The sequence below is a fragment of the Nyctibius grandis genome, chromosome 3 (genome assembly GCF_013368605.1).
Source record: "Nyctibius grandis isolate bNycGra1 chromosome 3, bNycGra1.pri, whole genome shotgun sequence".
In the NCBI taxonomy this organism is placed as follows: Eukaryota; Metazoa; Chordata; class Aves; order Nyctibiiformes; family Nyctibiidae; genus Nyctibius; species Nyctibius grandis.
In genome coordinates, this window is record NC_090660.1 from 101,722,589 (window position 1) to 101,747,278 (window position 24,690).

Below are 24,690 nucleotides of genomic sequence, written 5' to 3' on the forward strand. Positions count from 1 at the left end.
ATATGTCCTTATTATGGGGTCTCATGTCCCCAGACCCTTTTGGGGTGACCTCACATTCCCGCAGGTGGCAGTAGTTAGAGGCCAAGGCAGAACAGCTAATGTATCCCAGAAGGAAAACTGATTAAATCTTCCCCTGAGAAGTGACTTACCATCAAGGATAACATGAAAGCTTGTGGCTCTAGCAGGAAGCCAATTAAAAATCTGTTTGGTGATGATTGACTTAACTCCCGCATTAAGATTTAAATCTTGACAAGAACAGTCCAGCATTTCCCTATGGAGCCTCTCAAGTTGAAGATATGGGGAATATTATTTTAACACTAATATCTGAACCATACAGTAAGTGATTGTGATGAACAAGTTTTCTATATTGCATGCTTGTTTGTTCCTGCTTCTCTTGTATGCTGGGGAAAAGGAAAATAACTTCTACTGTATTTCATAGATCACAGATTTTCAGATCCAGAAAGAGTGAACTACAAATTTGAAAGTGGGCCTTGGTAAGTACCTTCTCTCTCTTCTTTCTGCACAGCCCCCCCCCTTTTTTTTTCCACAAGATACTGCTTAGGTTAGAAACACAGAAGTACAGTTTATTTGCAAATAGCTGTTACCATTATTTTTATTTATCTTGCTACTGCTGTGGGAATAAATTAGATGCTTAAAGTGGGAAAAGGAACAGATATTCTATGATCAGATGCAAGCCCGTTTTCTTGCTAGGCTTCAGTGTTGCATGTTAGCTGCTGATAGTTCTGAGGTCTGCTAATAAGTGCTTATAATGTCTCTTAAGTGTGATGTGCTATTAATAAAGAACATAACATAAGCATTTTTGCAGAATTAACCCTGTTAGTACTAACTCTTATACTTTTCCTGCAATTTAATTCGCAGTTACTGAATACACATAATTATTTTTTTTATAGGGAAGAAACATTTCCATAAAGATACTGTGCTACCAGTAAATAGCTTAAGCTATGATGATTGTCTTCTTCCCAAATATGTTTTAAACATAAAGCTTTATCTACTTTTGACTGTTTTGTTGTTTTGGTTTTTTTTTTTTTAAATGTAATCATACTTTTATTTGTGCAAATACAGATTTTTCTCAGTGGTTTGCTGGATCTTCCCTCTGCAGTATCACAAGAGACTGGTGTTAAACTGACCTTATTTAGATTCCCATTTTGCATGAATACTTCCCTCTTCCAGATTAAGGAACTGTCATAATGGTAGATGATGCTTGCACTTCTGAGCCAAAAGAAGCAAGAAAAGAATGCAACAATATTGGCACTATCCAGTGAGATTAGTTCAGGGGTTATGTTTTAGCATTGTTCTAAGCTTTTTCCCTTTCACTAGCAAAATCCTGGGATGAGGTAGAAGATTCCAATCTTATTTGTGATGGTGAGAAGTACAGAACTGGGAGGTGAGGGGGAGCAGTTTGGGACAGGCACCTACAGAAAGCCCACCTGAGAAATTAAAATGTGAGAAACATGACCCTCTTACAACAGGGCATAACCCAGCCCTTTTGTACAAGGGAGTCCTCTGCTGTGGAACAACACTTCATCTGTTTAATCAGTCCTATAGTCTCTTCTGTGCAAAAACCTGTCCTTGTAATAGCCAGAAAGGCAGCCTTGGGTAGCTGTGTTTTGTTTGACATGGCACTCTTAATATGTAAGAGAACAAAAGACACTGCAGCAATGACCCATTAAACCTGGCTTTCTGTGGCTGAGCTATTCCCATGCTAAGCAGACAATATAGCCTGTAGCTATATTAGTCTCTAGTAGCACAGTGTGATGGCCTGAACAAGCAATGTTAAGGCTAAACTCTTTGTGCAGGAGTCCTCTCTGTGCCAGGTATAACCCTGAACAGACTTGGTCTTGGCTTGTGACTGGCTCTTACACACTGTCACAGTACAAATAATAAGCACTAACCTCAGTTACATCCAACTGTTCTGTTTCAGTTTCCACTTAGCTAAGATGAGAATAGCGAGTTTAATTTTATACCAGTAACCCTGTTCAGACCATGGAGAAGCACAAACAATTGATATTTCAAGAGTGGGGAGTAAATTGGAAATGTGGTCAAGGAGCAAATGTGGTGAAGCAGGAAAGGAGAGCTGGGAAAGGGGCATCTTAACAGAGCAGATGTTCCCTGAGGAGAGACATGTGCAGTAGCTTTGGATGGTGGCACTTAGCCCTCAGTTCCCTGGCAATGCCATCCAGCAGGCACAGAGCAGGGCCAGAAGCCTGTCCCTGGAGCACAGGAGACAAGCAGGAAGGGTGGTGTGTGGCAGATACTACAGGGAAATGTCTCTGCATTAGTCTCTCTTTCTGTGCCTGCAGCAGCAAGATGGAACTTGTGGATGACAATGCCGTTGTCCGAGCGAGGGGATTGCCATGGCAGTCGTCTGACCAGGACATAGCGAGATTCTTCAAAGGCCTAAATATCGCCAAGTTAGTAGCTAAGAATTTACCTCTACATTTGTAGTACTTTGTCTGTGTCAGTCATGGAGTTTTATCTCTCTTTTGATCTAAATCCTGCAGGGGAGGTGCTGCCCTTTGTCTCAATGCCCAAGGTAGAAGGAATGGGGAGGCTCTCGTGAGGTTCGTAAGCGAAGAGCATAGAGATCTAGCACTACAAAGGCACAAGCATCACATGGGGAATCGATACATTGAGGTGCTTGACACTGGCTTTGAAATCCTCCTCTCAACAGGAGTGCAAATAGCATGCCGATCACATATTCTCTTTTCTTTCCTTAGGTATACAAGGCAACAGGTGAAGACTTCCTTAAAATTGCAGGAGGTAATTTTTAGGGAGTGAGAAGGGAGGGTTTGTCCCGTCAGCATCTGTAACTTTTGGCTGTAAACTGCTCTTGTTGGATATGGCCTTTCATTTTCTTTCTTTGAACAAGCAGTTGGCTGGTGTGTTGATTACTATGTACTCTGCTAGCAGCTGTCCCAGACATTCCATGATTTATCTGTCCATCTTTCTCTTCCACATTCTTGTTGTTTTCAAGCAGCCTATCAAATAAGGATTTGATCATGCAAGGTGGTTTTGCATATGAACTTAATTTGTTAGGTCATCTTCTTAATTGAAGGGACCTAAATGTTATTGATTGCTGAAAAACAAAACCAGGGTGGTTTTTCAAAACAGTATGACTGCTGTTGCTGTGGAGACTTGCGTATAAAGGCAAACGGATACCACAGTGTAAATAACAAGGAATTTATGGAACTGATTTTCTTCAAATCAAATCTTTGCCTCAAACTAAAGGGGGAATTTAGGAGGAATGCTTATTTAAGGTGAATATTGAAATATTTGCAGCCTTGAATTGAAAGGCTGCAAAACTTGCTTTACAAACTCTCCTGTGGTCTCTTTTCTTCCCCTTCATGTCTGCAAGCCTACAGAATTTGAGTAAAGATCCAATGAGCTGTTACGTATCTACAATACTACCTTAAGGTCCTTGTTGGTTCCTGACAGAGGTTTGGTCTGGGGATTGTATATGACTAACTGGATGTCTGAGGTTGAGGTTTTAGAGTGGGAGAGGCTATTAAGCTGTCAAATAGCTAATTGATAGGCTTAGTAATAGTTATACCATTCAAAGTAAAGACATTGCACACTGACACTGGGGAAAAATGGTGCATGTCTGGCACCACCAAAATTCTTTGCAGAATGAGCTAGCTGTAAGTGAAAGGACTATGTTAAGATGTGACGTTGGCTAGCAGCTAGCTTTGGTTAGGATAGTGTTATGAGTATCAGTGGTCTTCTAGAGATACTGAAAGTAGAATTGACAGACTTTGACAGTTTTATCGGGATGAGATGAAATTCCTGAGCTGTTTTCAACATGCCCTTCCAACTTTCTTTCCCAGCACAATGGTCTGTGTACTTGGTTACTATATTTTATGGCTTCAGAGCATGCCAAAGGTATTCATAAGTTAGAAAGGCAAGGTGCACAGTAGCACAGATACTGCTTATGCAAGAGATTCACAGACTGTGCGTTCATTGGGCTCTGAACATTGTAAGTACTTTCTATTTTCCCTTTGAATAAGGATGAATCTCTTCCAAATTATGGAGTAACATTGTTAGACTTTAATGAGAAGTGTCCTATACAATATTTCTAGTTTATCAAAGTGGGACATCTTTTCCTCACTTTGGAGGCAAATGTTGTTCTACCTGCTGAAAAACTGTCCGTGAGGAGGAGGGAGGTAGCTATGCCAGACTTGCTCATGATTTTATGTGGCTGCTAAGACTTAAGTGCTTTTGTACTTCTTGTTAAAGGCACTTCCAATGAGGTTGCACAGTTCTTGTCAAAAGACAACCAAGTGATTGTCAGGATGCGAGGTCTTCCTTTCAACGTAACAACAGAAGAAGTGCTGATGTTCTTTGGCCAGCACTGCCCTGTAACAGGAGGAAAGGAAGGAGTCCTGTTTGTCACATACCCTGACAGCAGGCCAACAGGGGATGCCTTTGTGTTGTTCGCTTGTGAGGAATATGCACAAAATGCACTGAAAAAGCATAAGGACTTGCTGGGGAAAAGGTACATTGAACTCTTCAGGAGCACTGCAGCAGAAGTTCAGCAGGTGGGTGTAAAGCTTGTGAACATTGGCTTCTTGTAATCCAAACTCCTACATTGGCATACAGTAGCGGAAGCAAATATTGCTTGGCCATGACTTGAAAGCTTCTTTTCTCTTCTCTTGCTCTTGACTGTTGCTGGAAAGAGTACTGTTTGAATTTCCATTTTGCTCCCTCTAAATGCAAGATCTTATGGATGTTCTAAATCATATATACAAACGTTTGGGGTTTTGGCTTCCAATAGCCTTGCAAACAGCAGTAACAGCAGAAAGTTTATGTGGGTCTAGTACTTTACACTACAGATACTGAATTTGTCTAAGTCCAATGATGGTCTATTCAGGAGGAGCGTTAGCAACCAATCTTGATCTAAAAGGCTTATCTTTAATTACTGGCATAGAAAACCAGAACCTTCTGATGTAGTTATCTTCAGAGCAATGTATCTGAAGAGTCTTTGAGTTGACTTTAAGGGCAGGTCTTGGCCATCTTCTGCCAGCACTGGCTACCCAGCAGAGGATGGTAGGATTTTGTGAAACTGGGTGTGAAGAGTGCCCCCTCTTGCATTAACATGGCTTGACGGACCATTAATTGCAGTTATGCTGTAACAGAAAGGAAGTAGGGCTGAGAGGATTGTGTATGTCTCCAAAGATTAGTAGAGCTTCAGTTGAGGTCACTAACTTCTAAATATGATTCTAAAAGGTCTCGTCTATGATACAGGTTATGGCTAACCAATAGCCATGTCATTGTAACCAAGCAATGGAACAGCTCTAATCCCCCAAATACATAGAGGTTTCAGTGCCTCGTTTGAAGGGTTACACTAATGATGAGAAGGCATAGCTGCAACACTCACTCCTGTCATTGTATTTTTTCTCAAGAGCTCTCATAAGTTTCTTCGTTAGCAAAACCTTCTGATACATGTATAAATGCAAAGGAATCTTAATCTTGCTCAGAGAAAGTTAAAGGGTAGTGATTGAATATTCAGTGAACTCTTGACCAAGCAGGGCTTTTACTCTTAAAATTAGTAACAAGAAATCTCAAAAGCATGACTGTTACAGATTCTGTGACTCAGTAATGCCATCTGTGTTACTTGATGGACTATAGCACCTGAAGTCAGGGCTGGTAGTGAAATATGCTTCTAGTTCCCAGACTCTCATAAAGTTTTGCAGAGAAGACATTTTTGGGTAGAAGTGTAACCATGACTCTGTAGATGGTGTAGAATGTTTTTCAATATTTTCCCAATAAAAATAATGTAGAAATACAGGTTTCATGTTCTAAGAGGTCTTCTGAGAGTTGCATAACGGTTCAAGTAAATTCTTCAAAACAAAATTATGTTTTTCAAGAAAGAATGATCCAAACATTTACTTAAAACATCTGAATTCTAAGCACTGCTGCTGTGGTTTAAGCCCAGAATCTAGCTCACTTTTTTCTTAAAATACTGCCCAGAGTGAAAACAGATGGCATTGGTGTTACATTCAGTTCCTCTGAGTTGAAGAATGAGTAAGGAAGCTTTCTGTAACCTCTGTTTTTCTGTTTTGCACAGGTGCTGAACAGGTATTCATCCACACCTCTCATTCCTCTCCCGACACCTTCTATTCTTCCAGTATTACCTCAACAATTTGTGCCTCCCACTAATGTCAGAGACTGCATACGTTTGCGTGGTCTTCCCTATGCTGCTACTATAGAGGACATCCTGGAGTTCTTGGGGGAGTTTTCTACAGATATTCGGACCCATGGAGTTCACATGGTACTAAATCACCAGGTTGGTAGGCGCCACATCTCTATCCAGTCTGTGCCAACTGCCTGTATATGCAAACACAGTCCTTCTGATAATATCAATAGGGAAGCACCTTTGGGATTGACACTAATGGTGTTAATTGGCCTCCAGCTCTCCTCTAAAAGGGTACTGGCAATAGATAGGTTGGCTTATTTGAACCCTGCTGCTGCATTTGCTGCAGAGTGGTTTCTGTTATTGAGACCCGTGTGCCTAAAGCTAAGCCACAGTCTTGGAGGGGTTGGTGCTCCCAAAGCAGCAGCTGTGATCCTGCACTGTGGTAGGCTTGAACTGAAGAGTCCTACTCAACAGCACGCATAATTCCTCTCCTACCAGATGAGGAGGAGCATCTTGAAAACAAAAGAGTGGGCAATATTAGCTCCCAAAGGAGTGGTTTGCCTTGCTGAAGGATGTGCCTCAGGCATATTTGAGGACACATGTGACTGGGGCCTTTTAGAAACAGGATTTCCTATGGCGTAGATAAGCAGCTGAAGTTTTGGGTTTCCTGAACTGTGTGGTTGCTTTCTTTAAACAGTCACAGCTAAGCACCAAGATTAACAGCTAATTGACATGTATAAACAGTCACATCTCTGCCATTGTTTTCTGGAAGCAGTTTCTGCCAGAACTTTTTAGGGTAAGGATTGTACATTGTTGCAATCACCTTTATCTGCATAGTCTTGTGACTTTAGGGGGAGATGGCAGCTCCTCTGACTCTAAGGAGATGCCCTGAGTGGTTGCACTGATTATTGTGGTATAAAAATGGTTCTTCTAAAATTCTTTTGGTTGACACTAAACCTAAGCTGAAACTACAAAATACTTCCTTGTCCTGGAATAGGGCTGCTGTGTTTTGGGGGTGTGGGAAGGGAGCAGGTACTATAGTTATTCCACTACTTCTCTATCTAAAGAGATTCCTGTGTCTGTGAGGACTTGACCTAGCCAAGGCTGAAAAACTATAAGGAATGTGCAGGACTGAGGGAAGCTAAGAAAAGATGCAGATGTTAAAGCACAAGTAATGGCTTACAGTAGTATCAGCTCTTGCCAGCATTAATGAAAGAACCTGGAGGAAGAACTTGGTGTGTGTATAGTCCTGAGGGCTGTCTGCCATCCCTGCCCAAAGCTGTCAGGTTTATTTTTTTCCCCAGATACTGCTTTTGCCTGACTACTAGATTTTTATCTTTCTGCATGCTCCCACCATTCCTGGTTTCAACCCTCTAATCAGGAACAACTGTGTAAAGGATGGTGATAAAGTTGTTCTTCCCTCTGAAACTAGAAGAACTGGCCCAGAACTTAAGTTAGAGCTGGCTTTAGATCTCTACCTCTAGTTTTGGCTACTCCAAGTCAGCAGCTGCATGTGGCTAAAATGACTCCTCCCAGTTGCATATCCCACTCATTTACAGCTGTATAAAAGGATGTCATCTTTTCTCCACAAGCTCATACCAAGCCTTAGGCTAGTACCCTTCAAAAACATGCCAGCCCATACTGGCCTTAACAAAATAAAATTTTTAAAAAGTCATTTAACATTGGCCCTTGACACACATAGGTGTCCTTTTTTTAAACATGGAAGTAACATGGCTCAAGTTACAACATAGCTTAATTGAAACAGGTAACTAAATACAATAAAGTTAGCACAAGTTGGAAGAACTTTAAGGAGGAGAGCTTAAACATGCTGATGGGTGCTTGGGTTGACTGACTCTACTTGACTTTGGAGATGAATATATCTATGGCTGAGGAGACTGCTTTTAACAGCACAAATTATTGCTATGCTGCTACTTCATGGGAGCTCCAGAAACATTTCTTTTTGTCTGCCTTGTTTGTAGGGACGTCCATCGGGAGATGCTTTTATTCAGATGAAATCTGCAGACCGAGCTTTTCTGGCCGCACAGAAGTGTCATAAGAAGACTATGAAGGACAGATATGTTGAAGTCTTTCAATGTTCTGCTGAGGAGATGAACTTTGTATTAATGGGGGGCACTTTAAATCGAAATGGCTTGTCCCCACCACCATGTAAGTTACCATGTAAGTTTTGCATGGGTCTTGCCAATACTCTACGCTATGTGTGGGTAGGTGTTGGAGCTGCTTTCTTGACTCTGATTCTGGTTCTTGGAAAGGAGTGTCAGATGGGGGTATTAAAATAAGGTCTTTCATCTTAAATCATCAGCAGCTTGCAATCATTATTTTTCCCTTTGGTTGTGAATTACTATGACTGAAGAACTACTTTAAAATTACTCTTGCTTTTCCAGTGGCAAATTTCCCCTCTCCTCCCTGAAACTGAACTTGGGCAGGGTGAGCCATGACTCTGAAAAGTAATTTAAGCCCTGCCTAGAGCTTAAAGAACAGTTTCCCATTTAAGTTGATTTGTATTTATGTTTTTCATCATGATGAACATGTCAAGTAAAGGCCCTTCCCCTTTCACTTCCAAAACTTAATTTGTGAAACCATTAGTAATGCTCTCCTTTGGGACTTAACCACAAGTGTTCTGCCTATTGAACCACTACTGACTGAACTTTTCCTTTGCTTTTTGCTGTTCATACAGAATTGAGGTTGCCTGTGTGGGAGTAAAATACACATAGCTTTGACCTCAGAATAACAAACTATTTCATGTAAAATTATGCTCTTCAGAGCTACTAGACTTCTAGACAAGTGATTGGGGGAAATGCTTTAAGAGCTTAAGGGCTAACTTATTGAGCATATATGCCATATAAATCTGAGCCTATGGGAAAAATAATACTTTGCTTCCAAAAACATAAATGGCAAGGCAGTCAAGCAGGAGCTTTCTCCCTGTCTCTCTGTGCAAATGTGTTATTGTTGTTGGTGGGTTTTTTTAAGCAGCAAGCTTCTTGGGTGTGGTTCCTTTAGTGTGAGTAGACCTTCAGCTAATCCTTAGGAGACAAGTTTTCCAGGTGACTAGCATTTTTGGTGGTGGGTTTTTGTGGGGTTTCTTTTTTTCAATGCAAGTATGCTTCTGAGCAGGGATCTGCAATAAGTAGTCTGTAGTCCTGCGTGACAACTGTTCCAGACAGGGGTTGGAAGCTTTTCTTCAGACCTCCTAGGACAGGTTCTTCAGCAGAGTCCCAAACTTTGAGAACTCTTAGGTGGCAGTGTTCCCACTTCCAGCTACAGATGCCAGTGATGTATTCCTTAGATAAGCCCTTTCTGCTCTGTCACTGCCCCATCCCAAAACGCAGTGAGATGCTGACTGTTGTTTTAAAGTAAGCTTCTATTTTTGTTATTCAGTGTTATCTAAAGCTTTTATACATTCACTTTATGGTACTGGGGAAGGGAAGAAAAGGAAAAAAGTGGCAAAGGAGGAGGGTGAACTCTCAAATGTGCAAATTCATTTAAGGCCTCACATCTTGCTGAAATACCAAGTGCAATTTAAAATTTTTTTAAACTTAACTCTTGAAGCTGCAAAGCCATGGCTTTTCCCACTCTGCTGTTAGTTAATTGAAGACAGGTGTTTGGAGGATAGAGAGTGTCAGGATGAAAAGGGGAATGTTAGGCAGATCTTAGGCACTGAAGTTTCCTTCTTACAGTGGAGAAGTCTCACTTCTTGATTAGGAACTTCATTAAAATCTGAGCCTAGACAAGAAAAACTGACCTCCTCTTCAGAAAGAGACCCTATTCCTAGAGCGAGAGGTGGCTTTTTGTGTATTACTGACTTTGATTTTGGACTGGAGGGGTGGGCACACCACTCATAGTCAAGCCCACATTGGTAGCTCAGATTTATTTTCTGTGATGAGCAGGAGAATGAGAAGCTTGTGAAGGCTCTTTACTTACTACAGGGTTGCTCAGCTAATGAAGGCATGTATATGCTGGAATTTAAAAGGTCATAATCTATTTTCCATTTGTTCCCTTTAGGCCTTTCACCCCCTTCCTACTCCTTTCCGGCTCCTGCTGCAGTTGTGCCAACAGAGGCTGCTCTGTATCAGCCATCCATGCTCCTGAACCCACGAGCGCTCCAGCCCTCCACGGCCTACTACCCTGCTGGGGCTCAGCTCTTCATGAACTATACAGCGTACTACCCCAGGTAAAGCAGAGGAGAAACCAAGCAGGAACAAAGAAGCCTTTTTGCAGGAAATGCACAAAGCTCACAAACGAACATTGTCTGCTGTGCTAAAGCTTGTGCTACCAAGAACAACTTGTTCGGTATCTTGTTCAGGGAAACAATTTCAGGATATCTAGGGATTTCCCAAGTTTTAGAATATTTCAGGTAGTGATGATTTTTAAGTCACACAGTTACAGCTGGATTTTGTTTTGTTTTGTTTTTTTTTCCACCTAACATGCCTCTTAAACTTGTTAGTTTGCACTGTTAGTGCCCTCAGTGGGAATTGGTGTGTGCAGTACTCCTTCCTGTGTCCATAAAGAAGCCCTTGGCCCCTTTTTAGAAGGGGTGGATTGGGGTCTGCCCTAACAAATTCTGCTGAAATTCCACCTCTTTTTTGTAATAAAGTAACTTTTTGACCTTTATGGTGAAAACTCTATTTACTTATTTATAAAAGTACTGCACTGAAGCATATATGTATTGAATGCATATGTAAAGCATATAGAGGCATGTATTCTTCCTGACCTCAAACACCTCACGAAGGGCTTTTGGCTCTTCTGGATATATTAGCTATCTTCTACAGAACAAAAACTATTGATGCTATTTGTCTTCTGCAGTCATGAGGCCTTGGGAAGAGCCAGGTTCCCTGTAAGCCACAAACTGTTTCTTGTCTGTCAGGAAACCTGCTGAAGAACTCAAGACTCCTATTAGATTCTGACCTGTGCTTTTTAGCTCTGGAGAAGGGTCCAAATAGCTACTTATGAAGCAATATGGACTTTCTAGGACCTGTAAGATACCAAAAGTTTTCTTACTACTTTACACTAAACTAGTATGTCTGTGAGCTGCCTGTTTTGTTTTTTTTATTATTAAAATGTTTTCTGCACTCATGAGTTAATCCCTATAATGCCTTTATCTCTGTCTTATGGTTATGATAATATGTTACCAAACTCAGCTTCTTTACTTGTAAGATCAAGAAAAATAAAATTCCAAACTTGCACTGGCAACATAAAACAAGTTTCTTAATAATAGTTCTGTATGTCATGAGAAGACAGTAGAAGTAATAGTTTGTAGTGACTTTGACATGTTGTACTTATTAAAGAATAATAGGCTGGCAAATGCAGGCTAAGTGTCAGGCCCTACAGAAATCTCCCACTGAATAGGATCCCACTTGAGTCCCATCACTGGCTGCTTGGACTGTGGGCATATGTGTTGGTCACAGACTGATCAATCCCAAGTGCCAAAATATCCTTTTTATGTTCTTGTCTAACTGACAGTTATATACTATTCTTAGGAAACCATATCTGTGTAGCTTCTGTGCCAATTACAAGTACCTCCCTTTTAAAAAAAAAAAGTGAAATTTCTGGAGTCAGTCTGGCTTCTTTCCATTTTGTGAGGTCTGGTGTTTGGATATTACTTTTCCATCCAGAGTAAATGTTTAATCTACAGACAAATAGTATATAGTCTAGTAGAAGTAGTGATCCTTTGTAGCTCTTTTTTTTTTTTCTAAAAAAGTAAGCTTTATTGTCTTTCAGGCAAGTTCCCATGCTTTGTAAAGGATGCAATAAGTAATTGGGTTCCTTTCACATAGCAATCAGAACTCTCTTAAATGGAGTTTTCTGGTTCTGAAATTTAATTCAAAAAATGTTAAGTATGTGCAGCAGGAAAGAATGGGGTATCCTCTGTACTAAGTGGTGCATTTAAATGCATGTACATGGAAAAGCAATACAGAGCTGGTGGCTAATGATCAGACAATGATTCATAAATCTAACTCATGAATACTTATGGAAATAAGGAAAGTTTCTTTGACCTGCTGCCAAAAGGTTCTACCGCTTGTGCTTTGCAAGGTCAAGTTGCTTTATAATAGCCAATTCCATTCTCTGCACAGTAATCAACCTAGATGGTAGCGGGGAGGGAGGCATTACTTTGGTTTTCAGTATCTATCAGAAATCCCTGAAACTCTCAGACTTTTTTTAATGCTCTTCTAGCTTTGGTGATGAAACCCAATGGTGCAAAGAAATGGATGCCTTCTATACTATTAAAATAGCTTTAGTGAACTCCTAATGAAAAGGAGGGAGAGCAAGTTATTCGGGATCTGTCAGCCTTTGATATCTCCATTTAGCTTGTAATTATATCTGGCAACATGTTCTGACAGCAAATCAGTGGTCTCTGTCTCTGCCTAGTCCCAGGCTTTTGAGAAAAAGAACAATAGGATTCACGGCAGGGAGGGGTTTCTTTCCTTATCTAGTCCTGGAGAAATAGATGTACTAGTTGCTGTACATATGTACATTGAAAGTAATGAATAACTGCACTACTTGGCAGCTGCTAACACATTCTACAGAAACTTTTACTGTACACAAACTTGAAAGTTACTGCTACAGCATTTGTAGTTTTGAAACAAAGTTAAATCTGATTGTATTTATTCAGTTCTAATGCCATTTTGATAATTTTCAAGCAGTGCCTTTGAAACATCAAAAGGTTCTGTCAAAATCCATAATTGTAGGAATATACTTAATTTTGTTCTTTTTTCAACAATATTTTGAATAGCGAAGTGGAAAGAGGAGCTTCTTACTCAGTGGGTAGTGTGCTGGTGGGACTTGTAGCCAAAAAATTATGTGGAAGCTGAAAACTGATGTGGGTTCAAACAAACTGGATAAATTCAAGGGCAGGAAATTCATTGCGAGTTAGCAAATACACAGAAACCACATCTGGCTCAGGAAGTCCTTGAACTCAAAATAACTGTAAGAGTGTTCTTATGTTCTGTGTCCTATGGTAAACTCTTGTGCTATTGAACCAAGGTGGGTAGGTGAACTTGTGTGTTTGCATCTTTGAAGTAGTGTTTGTCTTGAGAGCTATTTGTACTGCTTGTGAGCATAGGTACTTTCCAGTGTGTTTGTAGTTGTATTTAGCTGTGCTAGTCTAATAGTGGCTAAATTTGGGTTATCTCCCGGTTGTGTCAGTATATGTACCGCTCTCTCCATTAGAGTGATTTGAATGAAAAGGCCTTTTTATGTAGTAGTTAAAAGTGTGATTCTGACACTTGCTGCACAAGGAAATACAGGGTAATTTGTTGTTGTTCTCATCTGTCCGCTTCTGCCTCTTCCTGCTGTGGATTAGGTCTGTTTTGTCTCATCTATACCCTAATCAACTTTTAAAAGTATTTAGATATGTATGTTGCATCTGTATATAGTATATATTAATGCTGTATGTATGAATACATATACATACACCAATGCACGCAGCATGGGGAATAAGCAGGAGGAGTTAGAAATCCGTGTTCGGTCGGGGGGCTATGATCTAGTGGCAATTACAGAGACTTGGTGGGACGCCTCGCATGACTGGAATGTGGTCATGGATGGCTATGTCCTGTTCAGGAAAGACAGGCTGCTAAGGAGAGGTGGTGGAGTTGCTCTTTATGTGAGTGAGCAGCTAGAATGTATTGAGTTCTGTCCAGGGGCGGATCAGGAGCGAGTTGAGAGTTTGTGGGTGCGAATTAAGGGGCAGGCTGGCAGGGGTGATACTGTTGTGGGTGTCTATTACAGGCCACCGGATCAGGATGAGGAGGGTGATGAGGCCTTCTCCAGGCAGCTGAGAGCAGTCTCGCAATTACAGGGTCTGGTTGTTGTGGGGGATTTCAACTACCCTGATACTTGCTGGGAGGCCTACTCAGCCAGCCATCCTCAGTCCAGGAGGTTCCTCCAGTGCATTGATGATAACTTTCTGATGCAAATGGTGGATGAGCCAACTAGGAGAGGAGCGCTGCTGGATCTTATCCTCACTAACAAGGAGGGTCTGGTTGAAGAGGTGAAGGTTGAGGGCAGCCTTGGTTGTAGTGACCATGAGATGGTAGAGTTCAGGATCTCATGTGGCAGGAACAGAATAGCTAGCAGAATCACAACCCTGAACTTCAGGAGGGCCAACTTTGGCCTTTTCAAGCAATTTCTAGGGGAAATCCCATGGGAGAGGGTACTAGAAGGTAAGGGGGCCCAAGATAGTTGGTTAGCGTTCAAGGACTGCTTCTTCCGAGCTCAAGATCAGAGCATCCCAACAGGTAGGAAGTCAAGGAAGGGTACCAGGAGACCTGCATGGTTGAACAGGGAACTGCTGGGCAAACTCAAGTGGAAGAAGAAGGTGTACAGATCGTGGAAGGAGGGGCTGGCCACTTGGGAGGAATATAAGTCTGTTGTCAGAGGATGTAGGGAGGCAACTAGGAAAGCTAAGGCCTCCTTGGAATTAAACCTTGCAAGAGAGGTCAAGGACAACAGAAAGGGCTTCTTCAAATACATTGCAGGTAAAGCCAACACTAGAGGCAATGTAGGCCCACTGATGAATGAGGTGGGGGTCCTGGAGGCAGAGGATAAAAAAAAGGCGGAGTTACTGAATGCCTTCTTTGCCTCTGTCTATACTGTTGGAGGCTGTCCTGAGGAGCCCTGGACCCCTGCGGCCTCAGAAGAAGTCAGGATAGAGGAGGAATCTGTCTTGGTTGATGAGGGCTGGGTCAGGGACCAATTAAGCAACCTGGATGTCCATAAATCCATGGGCCCTGATGGGATGCACCCGCGGGTGCTGAGGGAGCTGGCGGAAGTCATTGCTAGGCCACTCTCCATCATCTTTGCTAAGTCATGGGCAACAGGAGAGGTGCCTGAGGACTGGAGGAAAGCGAATGTCACTCCAGTCTTCAAAAAGGGCAGGAAGGAGGACCCGGGTAACTATAGACCAGTCAGCCTCACCTCCATCCCCGGAAAGGTGATGGAACAACTTGTCCTTGGTGCTGTCTCTAGGCACATCAAGGATAGGGGGATCATTAGGGGCACTCAGCATGGCTTCACCAACGGGAAGTCATGCTTAACCAACTTGATAGCCTTTTATGAGGATGTTACCCGGTGGATAGATGATGGTAAAGCTGTGGATGTGGTCTATCTCGATTTCAGTAAAGCATTTGACACGGTCTCCCACAGCATCCTCGCAGCTAAACTGGGGAAGTGTGGTCTGGATGATCGGGTAGTGAGGTGGATTGTAAACTGGCTGAAGGAAAGAAGCCAGAGAGTAGTGGTCAATGGGACAGAGTCCAGTTGGAGGCCTGTGTCTAGCGGAGTTCCGCAAGGGTCGGTTCTGGGACCAGTTCTATTCAATATATTCATTAATGACTTGGATGAGGGATTAGAGAGCGCTGTCAGCAAGTTCGCTGATGACACAAAACTGGGAGGAGTGGCTGACACAATGGAAGGCTGCGCAGCCATTCAGAGAGACCTGGACAGGCTGGAGAGTTGGGCGGGGAGAAATTTAATGAAATATAACAAGGGCAAGTGTAGAGTCCTGCATCTGGGCAAGAACAACCCCATGTATGAGTACAAGTTGGGGACAGAGCTGTTGGAGAGCAGTGTAGGAGAAAGGGACCTGGGGGTCCTAGTGGACAGCAGGATGACCATGAGCCAGCAGTGTGCCCTTGTGGCCAAGAAGGCCAATGGCATCCTGGGGTGGATTAGAAGGGGTGTGGTCAGCAGGTCGAGAGAGGTTCTCCTCCCCCTCTACTCTGCCCTGGTGAGGCCGCATCTGGAGTATTGTGTCCAGTTCTGGGCCCCTCAGTTCAAGAAGGACAGGGAACTGCTAGAGAGAGTCCAGCGCAGAGCCACGAAGATGATTAAGGGAGTGGAACATCTCCCTTATGAGGAGAGGCTGAGGGAGCTGGGTCTCTTTAGCTTGGAGAAGAGGAGACTGAGGGGTGACCTCATTAATGTTTATAAATATGTAAAGGGCAAGTGTCATGAGGATGGAGCCAGGCTTTTCTCAGTGACATCCCTTGACAGGACAAGGGGCAATGGGTGCAAGCTGGAGCACAGGAGGTTCCACTTAAATTTGAGGAAAAACTTCTTTACGGTGAGGGTGACTGAACACTGGAACAGGCTGCCCAGAGAGGTTGTGGAGTCTCCTTCTCTGGAGACATTCAAAACCCGCCTGGACGCGTTCCTGTGTGATATGGTCTAGGCAATCCTGCCCCGGCAGGGGGATTGGACTAGATGATCTTTGGAGGTCCCTTCCAATCCCTAACATTCTGTGATTCTGTGATTCTGTGAATACATACATAAAAAGTGTGTGTAAAAATAAAATGACCAAGGGTAGAAAAAAGCCCCACTTGTTCTCCATGATGGATCAGAGCCTCCATAATGACCATCATGGAGAGAATAGGTGAGGCTTTTTTCTAACCTTGGTCATTGATCAGGTGCATATTGAAGTGCACAACTTTAAACTGGCAAAACTAGGAACAAGTGGGATGGATTAGGAGTGATACCATTCAGAGCTGATGCCAGCAGCTTTATTTGCCTATCTGTGTCTGGCTAACCAGCATCAGTTGACAGAACTGGGTTAGGAAACAACCATATGTGTATTTAGCCTGGGAGATCTGTCACAGATGGAGAACAGCAGCAGCCAGAAACAAAACCTCTTCATCAGCTTAGTTGTAGTCATAGCATCATAGCAACACTCTGGACCACAGCTCTTAGACTGTAGTACTCTTTCTTTTTTTGTTTTTATAAGTATTATCAGCTTGGATTGCATGAGATCATATCTGCAGTGAATGGGGTCACTGAGCATAAAAGCCTGCCTGGTGGCTTTTAATTGCTGTCCAGCAAATGGAGTTCACATGTTTACATCAAATGGCAGAATTTGGGACTCTTCATTACCTATCCTTGCTCATGGTGTGCTGGTCTCCATCATGGATTTGTCAAAATAACCTCAACTCTTTAGTTAATGGCACAAACTTGTCACCAGAATGATTGTTTTTTTTTCTGGGGGGAAGCCTTAATGATTCACTTCTCTAAGTGAAGGTAGTTTGCCAATGATTAGAACAGCAGGGATGCCTTTAACTACTACTGTATTTCATTGGAGGAAGAGTGCATTAGCAGGGAAGACTAATTGTTGCATGCCTCCATAGGCTGTCATTATCTCTTCACTTGTATGTTTTAATTAGTAAAACTACCATAGTGTCTGAAAAGCAGCAGAATCATAATGCTCTGATCAATAGATATCTGGGTATTGGGAGAGTAACATTATTTAAATTAAAAAAAAAACCTTTCTTCAAAGTTGATAAGCCTGTAAAAATGTTGCTGCTGGTAGCAGTGTCCAAGATTTACTCAACCCACCATACAAAATGCTACCATGGATGCTGGTGGAGGTGGTTCTACTTACAGGTCCCAGTTCCTTTTGTTTGCTTAGTATACTGTATGATTTGATGTTCATTTAGGAGCTCTTACTGTCACCTCCTAACTTTGCTATCTAGTAAAACATTTGGATTAGTATGAGGGATTAGTTGATATTATAACATTGTGCAAGCTAGGTGTAGAGATCAGTTTGAGTATATTTTTTCCTTTTCCTTATTTACAGCACAGTTCAGTGGTGGGAAAGAAGATCCTCCTGTTGTGCCTTAAGGCACGTGTGTCATCCATGCAGGTGGCTTTTTTAGACACTTGCAGTGATGGCCAGGTGATATCAAGTTACTCAAGGCACAAAGATGTTGCTGGATGATTTTCTTTACTTAGCAGCAGCCCTCTACAGGGGTGTGTCAAAAGTCTTGATGCTACTCAGTGCAGACCATTGCAGTCTTCTGTGGCAGCAAGTGCTTCTGGCTCCATTCCTATTGCTGCTTCTTGGTGTGCTAACATTAACTTACACAGATGGGAAGCAGATTGCAGTAGCCAGACTGGTTAGATATGCATTGAGTGGGCAGCATGTTATCTGATTAAATGTGGGGATGGCATCTGTACCAAAGGAGCTTTTGGTGTTTCTGGGGGTAGAGTTGGGTTGATCTTGGAATAAGGCTCCTTAGAGCTGAAAACTTGTTTTATTTTTAAAAAAAAAAAAGCTTTCACTGTTGAGAACACAATCACAGAATCACAGAATGTTAGGGATTGGAAGGGACCTCGGAAGATCATCTAGTCCAATCCCCCTGCCGGAGCAGGATTACCTAGATCATATCACACAGAAATGCGTCCAGGCGGGTTTTGAATGTCTCCAGAGAAGGAGACTCCACAACTTCTCTGGGCAGCCTGTTCCAGTGTTCGGTCACCCTCACTGTAAAGAAGCTTTTCCTCATATTTATGTGGAACCTCCTGTGCTCCAGCTTGCACCCATTGCCCCTTGTCCTGTCAAGGGATGTCACTGAGAAGAGCCTGGCTCCATCCTCATGACACTTGCCCTTTACATATTTATAAACATTAATGAGGTCACCCCTCAGTCTCCTCTTCTCCAAGCTAAAGAGACCCAGCTCCCTCAGCCTCTCCTCATAAGGGAGATGTTCCACCCCCTTAATCATCTTCGTGGCTCTGTGCTGGACTCTCTCTAGCAGTTCCCTGTCCTTCTTGAACTGAGGGGCCCAGAACTGGACACAATACTCCAGATGCGGCCTCACCAGGGCAGAGTAGAGGGGGAGGAGAACCTCTCTCGACCTGCTGACCACACCCCTTCTAATCCACCCCAGGATGCCATTGGCCTTCTTGGCCACAAGGGCACACTGCTGGCTCATGGTCATCCTGCTGTCCACTAGGACCCCCAGGTTCCTTTCCCTTACGCTGCTCTCCAACAGCTCTGCCCCCAACTTGTACTGGTACATGGGGTTGTTCTTGCCCAGATGCAGGACTCTACACTTGCCCTTGTTATATTTCATTAAATTTCTCCCCGCCCAACTCTCCAGCCTGTCTAGGTCTCTCCGGGGCTCGTCCGGGATATGAACGCGGGACCTCTCACAGGTCTGTGATATTTGTCCATGATTAAACAGCAGTCATGGGGATCTAAGTGTTTCTATTTGATTAGCAGATGACCTGATGATTTAGCACTCATGCTTCTGCTATTTGTCAAGTTATATGTCAAGTTTCTTTCTTTAAATATGGATAAACATTCCAGTCTTGGAAAAGGAAAATTATTCTGGTTATGTAATACTTTTGCTAATAGCATGTCTTGTTAGTTTTTGTGAATGAAAGTACCGTGTTAAAACTTTCAACTTCGGTAATTATACCACAAAATTTACTAGCTTTGCCTTTCTCAAACTATGTATGAACCACTTCTAAAGAAGCTTTATACTGAAGCTACATTTCCTCCTGCTTTTGGGCTGCTTTCCAGCAATGAACATTATAGGCATTATGCTGCAAGCTTGTGTATACGTGCACATTATACCCACAGCCTGTGCCAGCCCAAGGAGTAGTTGAAAATCTCTATTGGTCTCTGAAAAAATCTGCTGTTCATTGGATGCTGGGGTGATCTGTCAAATTTCCTTGAGGTTTTCTGAAGGCTGCTTGGTGATGTGCACCTTCTGCTTTTTGCTGTTCCTCCTGCTGGCTTCAGTCAGAGGATCTGGCTTTGGGGTGCTGCAGAGCTCCTCAGGGGCTGCTGGGCTTCCTAGAGCTAGCAAAGGGGGAGGCTAATTTAATTTAATCTTGAAACGCAAGTGGATGAGTCTGATAAGTTGTTCTCTGCTCCCTCCCAGTTCTTTTCTCTCCCATGGCTTTCCCTACTAGTGTTCCTTAGAGTAGTATGGTGAGGGATATGTAGTAAGACTAACCTGCAATACAGGACCTGGCTTACAGTTCTGAAATTAATAGAAGCTGTCAATCAGTAGCCTGATGAAAGGATAACTTCAGCATCTGTTGTCGCAGAGCAGAAAATAGTTAATACTTAACAAACAAAAAACTCTTTTTAGGACTACAGAGAAGAAAGTCATAGGAAAAATAGGGATAGAAAATCTGCAGGGAAGGAACTGAAACCTGTAGACGGTGTCTATGCACGTTTCTGTTCCTTTGTGCAAATAGTGCTGGGTATGTCTGTGGTTCTCTTGACTGACCTGCAGGGTGCTTGGCAGAGATCTGAAAACCTGCTTGGTTATGTATGCTGACTGCTCCCAACTCACACCCAATTTTAATATAAACCACAGCTTCCTTCCAGATATTGGTGTTAAGCAAGTGTATAATGGAAAAAAAAAAAATTAGGAAATCAAACAGGAGAGACAGTGATCCTCAATGTTTCTACATAATATTTTAGTGATGAATGTTTGGGATACCTTGAGGTGCATAAATGCTGTTTGAATGCCAACATCAACCTTTAGAACATGTGAAAACGTGTTCTTGCATCCCAAACTGATTTCTGAAACTTAATTGTATTTTATTTTGAGAGTCTTTGGAGAATACCACAGTCTCAGAAACATTGATTGGGAAAAAAAGCCAATCTGGCTGTTGATTAGATTCAAGAAGGATCAATTCATAAGGAAAAAAGATTTGCTTTGGGAAATGCTTCATATCATGTTTGATTTCAAGAACTAGATTGATATAAAAAGAGTTAAGGTCTTGTCCTGCATCATTATATACTGATATGCAACCACTAAGAATGGCTGTAGAAATCCTCTCGGACCCCATGTAAAAGATGCAAGGATTTGTTCCTGGGGTTTGTTTAACTAGAGAGGATAGGCTGGAATAGCTATTTGTCTTGTATCCCTCCCTAGACACTTTTCATTACTAGTGTCCTCTGTCTACTGCTCTTCCATCTGGAGACATGGCCACTCTAAGTCACTTGCTGCTGTTCCTCTAGGAGGCTGTCACCCCTCAGTTTGGGGGAACACAAAAATGGCTGGGGGAAGTCCATGTGTTATCTTATATCGGGGAATTAGAGCAGGTAGCGCCCTTAGCCTAAACCTGTTGCTGAAGCTGTCTGTTACCTTTATGTCCAAGCTGCTGTTACGAGTTAGCAAGTGCTTGTAGCATCTCGGTGCAAAGCCAGCAGGGCTAGCCTGAATAACTGGAGTTTTAAACAGAGATGTCTGACTTCCTTAAAGGAGATAAGGACCCTCTAGAAGTAATAATAATAAAGAGAAGTGCAGGGGGAAGAGGACTGAAGAGGAAGCACTGCTGCCCCACTGAATGCTGTCCTAACAAAGCTGAGGGGAAAGCATACAGAAGCTCGGTAGCAGGGCCAAGTGGCTGGGACAGCAGGAAAGCTGTTCTCTAGGACACCCAGCCAAGGCTCTCAGGGTACACCACTGCAAGTTCACATGGCCCTGTCTCTCAGCAAGGGCCAGGGAGGCAGAGGAACTTAACAGTGATACCTTCCAAAGATGAGAGCCATAGCCTTGCTTCAAAAGGAAGGCTAGATTGCCCAAGGTGTCTTGTCTTGTTGTGGGTCTGTTTTCTGGTGGTTTCTTGTTTGGTTTTGGTGTTTGGTTTTTTTTAACAGCAATGCAAGTTAACTCTGTCTTGCCTTACTAAATCAGTTTACATCAGAAAGCTGCATTATGGTGTGGTTTGGGGGTTGGTCTTCCCCCCCTGCCCCAAATAAGAATGAACTCTGCAAAGAAAACTGGAAAAAGGTCTTTTTCCTTGCTATTCTTACGAGTTTTGGAAGTAATGGAGTTGTTTTCATAAGGATTCTAGAAAAATTTAAACTATTCTATAGCTGAAGTTCTCTTGTGGTGTTCTGTTTTCTTATCTCAGATGCACAGATTATCCTTTTTTGGTAGCTTCAGCTGTCTGGCCAAAGGGATTAATGTTAATGACACCTTCCACAAAGCTATGCAGTTGCAAATAGCCTGGGGGGTGCATCTTGTTCGATGAAACAAAGAGCAATTTTTTTTAATTAAATGTTCTACTTATATATGTGTCTAGCAGTAGCTGAAAACTCATATGGATTACCTGACATTTGCTGGAACTGCCAAAACAAAACAAAGGTCTGTTAACTACTACAGTTTTGTGGCAATTTGAATAAGGCTATGGAAGACCTGACAAAGAAAATCAAACATTCTAACCTTGATAAACGATGAGTATTTTTGGTGTTAGAGTATGTTTTTAATTACTCCTGAATAAATTATATTAATTATCATGTCATTAATATTGCTTTAAAGCAAGACAAGCATGTCACCTTGTGGTACTAGCCTTTAACCTGTGGCAGTTGCCATTGACCACCAAAGATGCTGTGTCTAAAAAGTCCATGAAATACAAGTAAATGAAAGCAAATACTGCCTTGCTGGCATTGCTGGCAGCTGTGGAGGGCTTCTTCCTCAGAGGTATTTGGCAGGTAGCTAATGGAGAGCACTGACCTGGAGCTTGCATGCAAACCATAGATGGGCATACCTGCCATGGATGCGTCTCCTTACTCTTTAGATATGTTTAAAACTTTGTGGTCATAGAGAGCATATGGTGGCAATAAGCTCCAAAGCTGAATGGTGCACTGGGTGGCAAGACTTTCAGCATCTTTAGTGTCATAAGTTGGTGCCTGGACCTTGTGCTTGAAGTTGAGTAGTACATAGGTATAGTGACTGTGGTAGTATTTTTGTTAGATATTAGTAAGATTATTAATGTTATGGAAAAGGTATGCAGGGAACCATTAGTGGGAAGTGTTGTATTGTGATAAATTTGCATGAAGATGCTACTCTACAGCATAAAACCTTAACTTCCCATAGCTGTGTTTCTGACAGTAGGGTCCAAAGTGATGTAAAAGACTGGAAGTGTCATCTTTGGCATTAGACTATCTCTGCTATCTAGTAAAGCCCCCAGTGAAGAATTATTCAGAAAGGTACCCAGGAACACAATATCGTGGTGATAAACAAGCATTATAAGCAGCTCCTATGGAAAAACATCTCTCCTTCTAGACATGGACAGCTGTTCGCTACAGAAGTAGTGGTGTTAGAACTCAGTTGCACTTGCTTAGTGAAACTCCTTGAAGACTGTCTGAAGGGAAACCATAAACATCTGTATGTTGTGTCCAGGAATGGCTCGTGTCTGCTGGATTTGCTTGTTGCCTGCTGTGATTCCATACTGTGGTATATGAAGGTGACCCAGGGCTTTTCAAATAGTGGGAACTGGGGAAGGGGAAGACTGAAAAGAGTGATCAGAACACATACTTGAAGACAAATGCACCTGCTGGACTTAAAAGGTGCAGAGGAACTCAAGAAGATGAGCTTTAATTTAGAAAGGTTGAATATAGGCTAACGCTGTAGGACTCGTGGGGAGGGAAGACTCCTCCACAAGGCATCTTGCAACAGTGGCCTTTGGGCTAAACTTGGGCTTTGTGAATATAATTTTAGCTAAAGATTTAAGCACAGATGTAAGCAAGCAAAGGAAAGACTGATAGTCCCCAGCAGAAACTTTCCCACAGTATTTTTATAGCCATGAGTTTGAAGAACAGAAGTGGAGGCAGTCTAGGAACTACCTTTCTAGTGTGGTTCAGGGAGGTTATCCTAGGTCTAAGGAATAGTATGAAAATGCTGATGGAGATGGTAGGTGCTTGAAGCCACGCTCAGGAGATAAAGCAAAATGATCAAGGTGGCTTTGAGCAAGAAGCATGGGCTTTTTGGGGGTTTATTTGGTTTGTTTTGGTTTTTTTTTACTTTCATCTTAAAATTGTATAATATGTAGGAGAAGCCAGTGGCATCCCTTAGTATTACGACAACTTCAGGGATAAATGGCCTATGTGGATATACCTAGTAGTGAACTTAACTTTTCCTTCAGAGACTTTGAGAGTACTTGTGGCTCCTCTGTGCAGGTGTGTTTGTCTCTGATCTCCAGGGACACTCTCTTGAGACCAGTCAGTTGTGACTGCCAGAGTCTGGAGACAGTTGTCTTCAACACGATATTATGTGTACCCATGTGTTGCGCTGTTAGGGGAGGCTGATTACCTCAGTGTAGTTTGTTGTTGAATTGCTCTTGATGCCATGGTGATGGGAGCATTGTAAGTGTCTAATTAGGTGGCCTGAACTTTGATATCTGCCCAGGGCTTTAAAAAAGGTTAAGGTAGCATAGCCAGCTGCTGGCTCTCTTCTGCACTAGTTTTGCTTCTGATTGCTTCTATCTCAACTTGTGTTTGTAGTATGCAGCAGAGGATGGACTTGTACACACAAATGATCCGGCCAGGACAGTGTCCAAAGAATGGATTTGCATTTAAAGGCCCCCGCAGTTAGACTTCCTTAGAGAAGGTAAGGATAACAAACCCCAGATGGGTTTGGGGGTATCAGTGTTTGCTTCAGATAACCACCATATTCAACATAATTTTTCATTTGCTGTCCTGGGAACATTACTACTCTTTGTTATGTCCACAACATCATACTGCATCATATAAGACCTTGGCTATTACAGCCATCACTTAAAAGATTTTTGGCTACTCCAGTCTTGTCATGTGCTGCTGCTTTGCCTGCTTCCCAGGGCTCCAAATGCATGCTACCTCAAGCTTCAATACTGGGATTGAGAGCCTCTGGAAAATTCCTCAGAGTCAGTTTTCTCTGAGGAGCAAAGTGCAGAGAGGATGTTAAATGTCATAGCAATGCGCTAGGATACAATGTTGGTTAGGGAGAAGGAGCCACTTAAGT

At 42.5% G+C, this 24,690-nt stretch overlaps 1 protein-coding gene across 1 annotated transcript in view; it reads left to right on the top strand.

Moving 5' to 3' along the window:
* Positions 1–24,285, top strand: part of ESRP1 (epithelial splicing regulatory protein 1) — a 35,398-nt gene extending 11,113 nt beyond the window's left edge. The window contains exons 5-14 of the mRNA XM_068396479.1: positions 238–336; positions 440–494; positions 2,322–2,432; positions 2,523–2,655; positions 2,739–2,781; positions 4,255–4,556; positions 6,086–6,304; positions 8,134–8,332; positions 10,175–10,343; positions 24,195–24,285. Coding sequence (XP_068252580.1) covers positions 238–336; positions 440–494; positions 2,322–2,432; positions 2,523–2,655; positions 2,739–2,781; positions 4,255–4,556; positions 6,086–6,304; positions 8,134–8,332; positions 10,175–10,343; positions 24,195–24,285 — 1,421 coding nt within the window. The remainder of the gene's footprint in view (positions 1–237; positions 337–439; positions 495–2,321; positions 2,433–2,522; positions 2,656–2,738; positions 2,782–4,254; positions 4,557–6,085; positions 6,305–8,133; positions 8,333–10,174; positions 10,344–24,194) is intronic.
* The last annotated feature ends 405 nt before the right edge of the window (positions 24,286–24,690 follow it).